Source organism: Tenrec ecaudatus, chromosome 18, assembly GCF_050624435.1.
Source record: "Tenrec ecaudatus isolate mTenEca1 chromosome 18, mTenEca1.hap1, whole genome shotgun sequence".
Taxonomy (NCBI): Eukaryota; Metazoa; Chordata; class Mammalia; order Afrosoricida; family Tenrecidae; genus Tenrec; species Tenrec ecaudatus.
The window spans coordinates 62857013-62869031 of NC_134547.1; the positions used below are offsets into that span (position 1 = coordinate 62857013).

A 12019-nucleotide genomic window follows, 5' to 3' on the forward strand; every position below is an offset into this window, starting at 1 on the left:
ATCATCACAAGGAAACTTGAATTTCTCGCTGACCTCCACAGGTTCAAGGCTGTTTAAGAGTGTTAACTAACTCCTACCAAACTAGGGTTCATTCCAGGCAACCTGAAATCCTGCATTTCTGCCCTGAAGAACACACGTAGGAGACATTGAAAACAAATACTATTGGTCCAAATGTATCTCTTGAAGAATATATTGAAATGTTTCATTATATAGAACGTTTCAGAATAGCTAAGTACTGATTATGTGCCAGTGATTGCTCTATGCACTTCACATGGACTTTCATTTTTACAAGGTAGAATTCAACACAAGCCAGGAGCCAGATGCCTGGGTTGGACGCTGCTCAGCCTGTTAGCAGCTGTGGGAGTTACTTCACCTGGGTCTTGGTTTTCTCATCCACAAGTGGAAAGATGAGGAACAACTCCCGGTTAGCACGGAACACTGAGGGTGGTTTCTGGCACACTTAGTAAGTGTTCGATAAATATGCCTGTGCTGCTAGCGTGTGTCTGTTTGCACCCCTGCCTGGTGGCCCTCATCCTAAGTGGGAGCAGCAGTTACGATTGGAGCTGAGGTATTCCTGCAATTTCTGGCAGCACTCCCAGCAAAGGAAAGAACCAATGCCCAACAGTGAGGGAAACGCTTGCGTCCTTGTGATTGTATTGTGAACACGCCAGCAGACCGGGCAGTCCAGGACTAAGTCATACAGTCTGCCCTGAGCATGGGTTAGGTTTCCAACGCTCACCCCACAAAGCATTTCTATCCCCTACCCAATGACTACACTCTAAGGCTAGGATAAGAAGAAGGCACAAACACCAAAAAGAAAAGCTAGTAGTTTATATAGATAGATATATAGATATTGATATATACTGTGTTTACATAGTCCACAAGTTAAATGCAGGTATCCATAAGAAGAGCATTAACAATAAAAATACAATCTGTGTGTAGCCAAGTACAGAGACTTAAAATGGTAAAACAGCAAAAAGGATCTCACAAAAGTACAAATATACAGTACAAATTGATTTATTTAAAACAGTTACAAAAAAGCACAACAAAATAGAGATTATCCTTAGAATTATTAATGCTTTGTTAAAGATCAGGTAGGATTAGAGGGTAAGAAATGGTACTGGGTGGGGAGCACCTGACTAGTTCTAAGGCTTTAGATACAATGCAGTTGATTACATATTAATTCAGCCATTACATACTGGGGGTAGTAGTTGGGGGGTCAGTAATTTATCTACAGGGAACTCCTACACAAATCAGATCCATCCAGACCTCCCCAGTGCTGTCCTTCCTCCCCTCATCAGGACACTAAAGCCACCTGGATGACAACATTCTCGTCCTCCACCCCAGTCCCTATCCATACATTCTCCCCTCCCCTAAGGTGCTGTGCAAGCCGAGAGCCATCTGCTCTCTGCAGTTGGAACATATACTGTTTTGGCTCCAGGGATCCTGTGTGTGACTAGGAGGGCTGTAGGGGACAGCCTTATTTTAATACTTCAGGTTGGCCAAGCATACAGTTAGCCTCTTCCCCAACACAGTCTGGATTCTCTTGACCGCAATACGAGTATCAAGCAAATGGGGGGGGGATCAACCCTGCCTACAGCAACACCGGTGCTGCGCTAGCCACTCCCAGCTCCCCACGACGACGTGCAAACTCCCTACGCAGGGGGTGAGTGTAAAACCAGTGTGGCATCAGCTTGCTCGCTTGCTCTCAAGAACCTCAGTCTCCACGACAGTCATAAAGACAGAAATAAATGCGAGTGTGACAATAGGTAAAGGCACATGGGCTGCTGCCAAACACACTGCAGACAGGGACCCCAACTGAGGCCATCTTCACTGCTGGGCGTTTGCAGTGGAATGGCTGGCTTAGGGATCACACAGACTCTGAGTCTGCCATCTACCAGGGGAGGATGTAGGCGTAACAGAACTAATAAAGAAACCTTTAGTGTGAAAAGTGCATTTATTACTACTGTTCCTGCTGGGGAGGCTCAGCAGGGCACACGGCACCCCCTCCCCTCCTCCTGCCCCAGGCACTGTGCATAGACTGCGAGAAAGAGAGTGCGGCCAACCCTGGTGTCTCAAGGGCCAGTGTCGCCCTCGGCCCAAGACCAGGCCTCTGGGCCCAAGATGGAGCCTAGAGTTGAAAGAGCAAGTGGCAGCTGCCAAGACCCAGATGCTTGTTTTATTATTGCATAACTCGGGAGGCCTGCCCTGCCCTGCCCTGCTCCGCCCCAGGGCGGCTTGGAGGGGCAAGGTCTCTCGGCAAAGGGCTAGGTTTTCTGACCAACATCCACCTCGGTCTGGTTGAGCTCTTCAACTGTAGTGTACACTGCTTCCCATCTGGAAAGTATTGTAGCTTCAGTGTGGCTTAGTCTACAATGTGGCCTCTTCCCTACGTACTTTGTTTATAATCTCCATAGCCAATTCATTAGGCTATTTTTTTATTCCAGTGGACCAAGGCCTTTCCCCAGTCAGCCCACATTTACGCTTCATCTCCAGAGTGTTCACGCAACTCTCTTAAATTTGCTCATCCCAAATTTAAATCACACCACCACCCTGTGCTTCCCGGTTACAATGATACCCATTGGTAAAGACGGAAAATAAAACCCAGTCGGGGGACGACACCCAGCAAACTTCCAACCCTCTCGCAACCCACCCTCTCGCAACCCACATAACTGGAGTTAAATGAACCTCCCTGGGATGCTGACACAGCCCTGAAGCTGGATCCCTTCATTTATTTTTCAGAGCCGGATACAAGATACTACAAAAGAAAGAAGTTAATACAACAGAAAACACTCACTATTAGGACCTGCTTGTTTCTTCCTCAAGGCAGTGGAGATAGGATACTCAGAACTGAAGGTGTTTGACAAAGCATTAAATCCATATATACCCCTTTAGATTCACCATCCTACCAACAGCCTTTCATCCTAACACCCTCCAACATGACTTTGTTATAAAGTAACACAGAGCATGAGTCAAAACACACTGGATGGCTGGATTTAATCTGTATAAGCCAAAGGCTTGGAAGGCCAGGGCGCTATAAAGGGCAGCAGGCAGGAAGTGAGCAGACAGCAGCAATTGGCAAAGCAGCACAGGCCAAAGCCCTGGCCTTATGACCAACTGGGACCAAGAGTGGAGAAGGATTGATCCAGGTCGGCTGAGGCCTCTCGCCTCCCACCCACTGCCCAGGTACATGCGTCTTGACAGGAATGGTTCCCCGAGATGCAGACATACTGTCTCCTCCTTTACTTGGTTCGCCTCCTCCCACACTGGAACAGGCAGCTGTGCACAGTCCCAGAGTCGGCAGTCCTTGCTATCGGTTGGCTTGGGGAGTGTCCTGCCTCTACAAGGGACTGACTGTGGTCTCCTCCTTCCACTGCTTGCTTCTGGGGAGCAGACAACTTCCCACTAAAATGCTTACTCTGTCAAAGCCACTTGTCTTTTGCCAACCCATGGAATCCCTGGCAGGACAAAGGGACATTCCACAGGCTACTTTTATTTCTCAGGCCTGGAAGAAAAGACTGACCCAGGGTGGCAGGAAGCGAGGGGAATGTTACAGCTCTGACCAGTATTTAAAGCAGTTTCCTTTCCTAGGAGACCACTCTTGATGAAAGACCTCCCTGCAGCTCAGCACAGTCAAGTATTACAATGTTACAGACACGGGGCACAGAGCTGCTGGTGTTGCTTCACCAGGAAGAGACAGGAGGAACTGCAGCAGAAAGGTCACGGTCAAACCTGCCAAGGTCCACTAAGAGCTTCTTTCCAGGATCAGGTGGCAGTTTCCAGGCTGGGAAGTCACACTGAACCCAACTCAAGGGTTTAAAATTTTATTTTACTGAAAGTACTTGGTCTATATCAGGCTCCCATAGGAGTATGCTCAGTTAGTTGGTGGTCCTTGGTGGACGTTTCTTGAGTGTTTACTGTGTACCTGTCACTAGATGCAGCTGATGAGCCTTCTTGGGAGGAAGGACTCGAAGAACCCGTGCAGGAGTGAGCGGCTCTCCTGCGGCTGCCATTCGCGAGCTACCCCAGGACAACCCCACGGGTCCTCACTGTAGGAGACACACCAGAGAAAGCAGCATTCAGAGCACATAGGGAAAGAGGAAAGGACGGGATCCCAAATGTAGCACAAGGCTGAGTGCTTAGCAGACAGAGGTGGTGTTTGGTTCTGATTGAACCAGGCAGGTCAGTCGCTTCCTTTGGATGGGCCTCCAAAAACCGGACGGACCAGATAGATAACTGAGCTCAAGAAATGAAACATTGGAGTACAGGGCTTGTGGCAAAAGAGCCCGTTTCAGTCACTCTGTTCCCCTAAGGAAAACAACCTTTAGCACCTGAACACTAAGAATGACTCCATTCTCAGAACTCCCCCTCCCCCCAGGAGGTAGGTAAGAGTATTCATCCCCATTTGGCAGCTGGGGAGGAAGTGAAAGAGTGAGAGGTCACAAGACTTGCCTTTTTAAGTCATTGACAGAGCAGAGATTGGACCCCAGAGGTTACAGGCCAGGAGATAACCAGGATCCATACCCTGGCAGAAGCCTAACCAAAGAGCTGGGTGGACAATACCCTGAGTCGCCTTCAGGAGTCTTAAAGACCCACAATAAAACCCACCCAAAAAAGCCCACTCACCCACCAGATAGAAGATAGGGGAGCCAAATTTCCCAATACCCAGTGGAATCCCAGTTTGAGCTGATGCTAAACGTTGTGATGAAAATGTTGGCTTGAAGACATAGGGGGCAGCAGATTCAACTAAGATTGAAAATACTATTCACATCCGGTTGGCTCAACCACAAAACGAAGTCCAAGACGCTGCAATGTTATTGTCAACTCTATCCAAGAACCTTAGCGTTCTAGGCTAGGAAGTAGTCCGGAAAAACCTGGATGTTGGGAGGCAGCAGAATAAGAGAGGGGCTGTGTAAGAAAACCAAAATCAGCATTGCCCGTCCTGGCGAACATGCCCTGCTGACTAGGGCACTCTCCTTATTTCTTCATCAAACTGCTCCAGGGCAGGCAGAAGAGGACATGATTCTGAGTGTTTAAAAATTAGAGGCTATCGATGGAGGGGAAGCCAGAGAGACCCTTACACCTCAAAACCTAGAGATCTTGGTCACAGAGGGCAAACCAACTTTGCAGAAGGGAAAGGGCAGTGCAGCTAGGAATTAAGCCCAGATCAAGACACCATGCAGGGAGGTTAGGGCAGCACACAGAAGGGGGCAGCTGCAGGCACTTAGGCACAACAGAGACAGACAAAGGAGAGGCGGAGGAACCTGGGTGGGTGGAAGGTCCACTGGTTCTTTTAAAATCACCATTACCAACTAGAGTCACTGAAATTTTGAAGCAGGTCAGGCATGTCAAATAGGAGGAGCTAGTAGGTCAGCTACCTTCCTAGAGGCCCTGCCTGAGCTGGTCAGCCCAGCCACGTCTTTCTTAGATAGCTCCCTGCCAGGGTCCCAAGCAAGGCAAGACTTCATTCTGCACCCTGCAGGGGTTCTCTTCCCCAACCCCAAGTGGCTGGAAGCCCAGTGGGAGGAAAGGTGAGGAGAGATGGGGAAGGGCTAAAGCACAGGATGGAGCCATCCTGGAGAGAAGCGCTCCTTGCCCTCAAGCCCAGCCACAGGCGTCTGTAACAAAATCACCCTTTTTAAAGTGCACATCTCTCAAAAGAAGGGTTCTGGGTGGGAACCCCCTTATTTCCAACTGTGGGGCCCCCCTGGCCTCCCACAACAAAACAAGAAAGGAAAGAAAACTTCAGACAGTTTAACTGCTACTATAAGCTGTGGATCATTTTTGGCTCTTTCTATTCCGCCCTCCCTTTGCCGCCTGCCCCTAAAGCCTGGCCTTGCCCCTTGCAGGAGCAAGGGAATGGGAGGAAAGAACAAGGAGGTCCTGATATTTGGAATGTTTCTTGTCCTGTGCACCCCCTTCCTTCCTTGGCCCAGGCCTGCTGATCCCCATCACAGCACCGAAAGGATGCCGAAGGGGAATGAGCAGCAGACCCTGCCTGGGGAAGCAGGCTTCACGCCTCCCCTGCCCCAAATCTCACTGCCGAGAGAGCTATTCCCTGCTCCGAGTGTGCAAATCCTCTGCTGCTCGCGGTGAGGCTCAGCTCTGGGGGAAAACCCAGTCCTGCTCTGGGAGAGAGGTTCACTTTCCTGCATTGGAGCGCCCTTCAATGGACAGCTTCACCTCCTGTGGAATGAAAGAGGGGCGGAGCAGGGTGGCCCGGGCCTCCTCCCCTGGCATGCTGTATCTTTGGAAGCTTGGGGCTGGCCAGCAGGCCTGAGCACTGGGCTCAGGCTGGGGGGGCTCAACCGTGTGGGAGCCCTCGCCTGCTGGCTGGCTCTTCCCCTCACTGTCACATAGCTCTCTGGGTCCCGCCACTGTCCTCTCAGGCCTCTCTCGGGGGGTACCCAACTGGCCTGGGGGAGCACAGCTGGCCTGAGAAACTGAGTTACTGTTCAAGCTCTGTAAACTGATAGAGATGCAGACATCGCCCACCTGTAGCCGATGGCAGGGCAGCGAGAAGAGCTGGGCAGTCCGCCCAGGGCTGCAGGAGGACCAACCCTGGCCATACACAAAGAAGGGGTGTTCAGGGGGCACCTCGATGCTCACTTTGCTCTGCTGCTCCCCGACGACGAAATGCAGCAGGACAAATCCAGGCCACTGGCTCTCCTGAATGTCCACGACCGTGCTAGAGTCAATCTTCAGGCCCCCGCTCACTTCGGCACTGCGCACAAAATCCTGGGTCTGGAGGTCCTCCACCCGCTTCAGCTCCCCTGTGGCCAGCTGGATGATGGCGCCTTTCATGAAATGGGAGGGCAGATGGGAGGAGGTAATGGGGGGTGGCGTTGGCTCCTTGTCTGGGAAAGTGGCTCTGGCCTGCATGTCCAGACTTGATGCCACCAGGATCTCTGAGCCCATGGGGAGCAGGCCTGGGTCAGTTCCAGTGGGCACCAGGTTGCCATTGGCTACAACCATTGCTTTGGGTAAAGGTCTATGTTTCACCAGTTCCTGATGGGATTGAGAGTAGAAGCCCCGGGCCTGATTTTTCTCTGTCATCTCTGCTGGGTTCTTGGCTGACCCTCGCCCCTCACCCTGATGGTCAGGGGTATGATGGGACAGGTTGAGGGGGCTGGGTTCATCCTTCCTCTGAGCTGCCACCACACGATAGTCCTGAGAAGCTAAAGCGCCAACCACCCGCTGGACCTCGAGGTCAGTGTCTGGAGTCCCCCGGTGTGCCGGCACCATCACCTCCACTCGTGGAGTCTGAGAACCTGAAAACAACTGTCCGTCCACCACACATTCCACCACTGGAACCAGTCCCTGGCCTTCACCCTTGCTGCTGGGGGAGTCAAGGGCTTCGCTTTCCCGCCTTGCTAAATTTCGCTCTCGCTGTCTCTGTCCTCCGTTGGCAGCTGCTGCTTCCAGAGCAGACTGGCTCTCCTGAGGGGTAAGAACAGGGCTGGCACCTGCGGGAGGGGTTTCATGCAAGGTATACCCAGCAGGCAGCCTGGACATCTGATAATAAATGGGCAGCCGACCGGCAGCAAGGTCCAGTGGCTGAGTACTCGAGTGATGTGGCAACTGCCCAGGTGGGGAGGCAGCAGAGGGGGCTTTGTTGAATGGATGGGCTGGGGAAGAAGCCTGTGGGGGAGGGGTGGCTCCTTCTGCCAGGAGTGAGGCATATGGCACAAAGTGAGGAAGGTGAGAGGTGGCGAGGTTGGCAGAAGGAGAGAGGAGGGGACTCGGTAGGAAATTGGGTGGCACGGCATAGGGGAGGCTATAAGGAGACCCAATAAACTGCAAAGAGGTGGAGGGGAGCTGAGCATAGTGGATGGGGGGATAGTGGATTCCTGGATGTTGAATCAGTGAAGACGCTACATTAAATGTGGGGGGCAAGGGACTCATGTTCACTACGGATGGGAGGTCAGTTGGTGAGAAGGTAGCAGGTGGCATAGCCACCTTATACAGCATGCCATACTGGTCCACAGTCAGACCAGCGATGGCCTCAGCTCCATCACTGGGGCCAACTCTGGCTCCTGCCTGGCTCTGTCCGGCTACCACTGCCCCTCGGGACCAGTCAGAGGCATCACTGGAGGGTGTGTGGTTGGTTGAGCAGCTGGTGGTTCTCCCCGTCTCCTCGCTGGTCACGGGGAGATCTCGTTTCTTTGGTGGAAGGCATTCCTGACTCCTCTCATGAACAGGTTTCATATTGCTTTGTGGTGGTCCTAGAGCCTGGAAGGGGTCGGCTTGCTCCTTGAGGCATCAGAAGGGGCTTCTCTGTGGCTGCCCTGCACCCCTTTCTGCTGCTGGCTGGTGTGCCCACATCTGCTAGGGAACAAATCAGAGGCAAAAAAAAAAAGTAACCTAGGAGTAAACCATAGTACCAGGAATTGTTCCCACAGAGGAAGATAGTATGAAGGGGAGACAGCTGGCCGTGGGGGCAGGGGCGAGGAGGCTATGAGAAAGGAACAGACAAAGATGCTTCCCCCACTCACCCAGCCTAGAGCGTGAAAGATACATTTAGGGAAACCACAAAGCACCCAGGGATACAAGGACAAGCATTCGATGATGTATAAATAACCTGTGGGCTCCCAAACCACAGAGAGACCAACAGCTTCATGATTAGTCATGCCTCTGAGGAGGACCATGACCCATGACTCTTCTCGGCTATGTCCCGTAAGAGCAACTTGATCCTGAAATTGATTGTGGCGATGACTGCACAACTCTTCTTTAATAGGACTCAGTGACTGAAACGTATATGTGAACTATATGCCAATAACACTTTCTTTGTTAAAGAGTGATTTGAACACATGGTCACTGGTGCTGGCTCTTTTTTCTGACATTTTTCTTCATTTTGCTACCAAAGCCTAATGTGCCATCTTCTTTTCCCTGCACACATGACCTCATCCTCACTTCCTTTCCCCAGCCTAATTTGGATTATGATCTCACCTAGCTCAGCCCCCACTTTCCAAGCCTAGCTAAACTCTCTCACTCTTCTACCTCTTATCACCACTCCTTCAAGGACTGCCTTTCAGTATCACCGGTAAGACTGGAGGTCTACTTCTGTCTGGTTGGAAAGAAAGAAACCTTATTCCCTGAACATGTCATGAAATCTAGTATCCGCTCTGCTCCACAAAATATCACACCAAACGTGGGCCCAGGCAGGGAGAAGGCCTGGACCAGTTTGCTCCACAACTTACTTGTTTTGCTCCTCCCCAGAGAGCAACCAGCTCTGCTGACTTCACCCAGAACTCAGATTCCCTCGCTGGCTAGGCTGACCACATGCAGTGTGCCTTCTTTTGGGAACGTCGCTCTGTCCCATTTCCTAACAGTCTGGTTCCATTCCTCTAAACATGCTTGTTTATTCCTATCCTAGTAAAGAAGTTCTCTGCCAGTCCCCACTCCTGTCACCTTTCAAAAATACTTTTGTTCCCCCCCAAAAAATACTTTTGTTCATCGTCAGACAGCATCTTTTTGGTCTGAACACTTCAATGCCCATGAACTTAGTAACCTCTTTGCTGTGATCAGACTCAGCTCTGCAATCTAAAAAGCTTTCTATGCTACTTTGCGCGGCTCTAGTTCCCTGTTGCATCCCAGCTAGTTCTGTGCCACAAGGATTCAGAGGATCTGTGTTACCTGAGCTTCCAGTGGTGCTTTGGAGCAGCTGACGTAAGAAGCTGTCTCCTCCCGGCTGGCTTGGGAGCCTAGAAGGCAGAAATATGGATGAAATACGCAAGAGCTTGACCTCTGACACTCCTAGGGTCGTTAGGAAAGATAATTCCAAAACCAAAAAGCTACTCAAGTCCACAACAAACCCTTGCTTCACCCTCTTTTTTCTGAGATGACAGCACATTTATCCTGAGTGGCCTGGCATTTATTTACCTTCTTAAAAAAATAAGCCATTTCTTAAGTTCCAATTTATTGGAAGGTATTCCTGGAAAAATTTTTCACGTGAGCAAATTTCATGTTTTTCTTAATACTATATTGTTCATTCTTGACGCACAACGGTTCCCCAAAGGTGAAATTTAATTCCAGTTCCAGTGAAATCAACAAATGAATGGAAAAGAACGAACATTGTTCCCGTGAACAATGGGAAGCAGGGAAAATCAACTTCGCTCTTACCTAAAAGCGTTGGAAACTCAAGAGGTGGAGGTTATTTAAGTGAGAAAAGCAGTACCACAAGGAGAAAGAACAATGGTTTCTGTTTCTGGGGCAGAAAAAGAGGCCAACGGGGAGTCACCAAGGGGAGTCACTCAAGGGGAAGCTTTATTAACAGAATTCCAATGTTGCTTGTTTTTCATTTTTAAGGCTCCAGGAATTGTGTATATAGGTATGTAAATTTTCTGAGTGACAATTTGATACCAAGTGCTGAATCAGGTGTGCCGGAGAAAGGAAACATTGCGCTGGTCTTCAAGTAGCTAAAACTGGGAAAAGAAAACACCCACCACCTAGCAACCTCTCCATGTACAGATGCCGAAGATGTCAAGCACAGAATGGGAACCGTCACATCTGAAAATGGAGAAGGCAGTGGTGATGCGTTCTCTTGAGAAACGGCAGTGTGGTGTTTCTATCCCATGGAATACTGCAAGCCTCAATTCAAACTGAAGGACCGTGTCGGATTGGCCCCAGGCTCTTCTGTAAACACTTATCTCAAGAGACAGACAAGATGAAGAGATAGGAAACTAAGGTGAGGAGATAGAGTCCCACTTCCAAAAACACATCCTGCACAGCTGGAACAAGTCAAGAATCCCTTTGGCTGCCAACAGTTCCGGCCACTGAAAGGCAGTCAGCTTTCTCCTTGATTCTCCAACAGGGGTTGGGGCCACATCTTCAACCAGAGGGTGATCCTGGTCCCATGCAACAGCCACACCAGGAAAGAACACCTGTCTGGAGGTCATTGCGGGCAGGGGGTGGCAAACAGCCTAATGAAAGGGGTGCAACAGGCACAGGTCTGCGGGGATGACAACAATGAGGAAAGCGTGTGTGCAGGGATCCCACGCCCGCAAAACACTAAAACCTTGCCTCTGGAAAGGCTTGGGTGAGGAATTCTCAAGGCAAGGCGTGTGACCCCCAACTGGGCTAACGGGGCAGCAGACCATGCTGGGGGCTGGCGCAACAGAGCCGGAACGAAGCTCCCCAACACTGAGGGGGTAAGGCTGAACCGAGTCAGAGACACAAATTCCCGGAGGGTGAGGGGTGCACCGGAAAGACAGGGGGCCGCTTGGAAGGGCCGAGGCTTATGGCTGCCAGTGAGCCCGCCATCCCAGCTTTAACCAGCGTGGCCCCTGAAATTAGGATTTCGGAGTTTAGAGAATTGGGATGTGGGGGTGACCCTTCCAGCAAAGAGCGTCAGGGGCGAGGCTCTGCAAGCGACGACGCTTCCTTGTTTGGGGGCCCCTTCCCACCCCGCCAACTCGAACTCGGACACCCGGCCCGCAGGGACGCAGCCGCAGGGCGCCGGAGCCTAAGGCTGCGCCCCCGGCCAGGCTGAAGAGAAACGCGCGGGGGTCTCGGCGCGGCCTCCATCGCTCCCTCGGTCCGTGGTTCTCGGGGCCCGGCCCGGTGGGGCAACGGGCTCGGGGGGCCGCTTCCTCCAGAGCGCCCCGCGCAGGCCTGGACCTCAGGAGGCTGGCCCGACCGCCCCCGTCCGGACACTCACCGGCCCATCTCACGGCGCTCCCCGGGCTCCTCCCTCACGTCCCGGAGCCGCCGCAGCCGCGGCCGCCGCCATCCCCGGCCCGGAGCCGCCCCACACCCAGCGCCTCCCCCCTTTGGCCGGGCGCTGGGAGATGGCGTCACGCGCACCCTCCTGCGGCGCGGAGAGAGCGCGTCACCGGTCGGGCCGGGGCGCGACGGCTGGGGCTCCGCGGGGGGAGGGGCTCCGCGGGGGAGCTCCGCGGGGGGGGAGGGGAGGGAAGGGGCGGGGCGGGCGTCGGCCAACCCGCTCCGGGCTCCGCACTTCCTCGGGTGGGAGGACGGGCCCTTGCCTGCCTGGACAGTGTCGTGTGATGGGTGCCCC

The 12019-nt window shown here is 52.2% G+C and overlaps 1 protein-coding gene across 2 annotated transcripts; it reads right to left on the reverse strand.

Annotated features, from left to right (window-relative positions):
• Positions 1-817: 817 nt before the first annotated feature.
• ATXN1L (ataxin 1 like) lies at positions 818-11781 on the reverse strand. Of its 2 annotated transcripts, none has more exons than XM_075537498.1 (3): positions 11660-11781; positions 9637-9704; positions 818-8325 (listed from the first exon to the last, which is right to left on the reverse strand). In XM_075537498.1, the coding sequence occupies exon 3, from the start codon at positions 8206-8208 to the stop codon at positions 6142-6144; it is 2067 nt and encodes a 688-aa protein (XP_075393613.1). In that variant the 5' UTR covers positions 8209-8325; positions 9637-9704; positions 11660-11781; the 3' UTR covers positions 818-6141. The 2 variants fall into 2 exon arrangements, with proteins under 2 accessions (XP_075393613.1, XP_075393614.1); XM_075537499.1 differs by having other exon boundaries at positions 818-8328.
• Positions 11782-12019: the final 238 nt, after the last annotated feature.

Excerpts from the sequence above, each read along its gene's own strand:
- ATXN1L (XM_075537498.1), bottom strand. The coding sequence starts at position 8,208 with ATGAAACCTGTTCATGAGAGGAGTCAGGAATGCCTTCCACCAAAGAAA.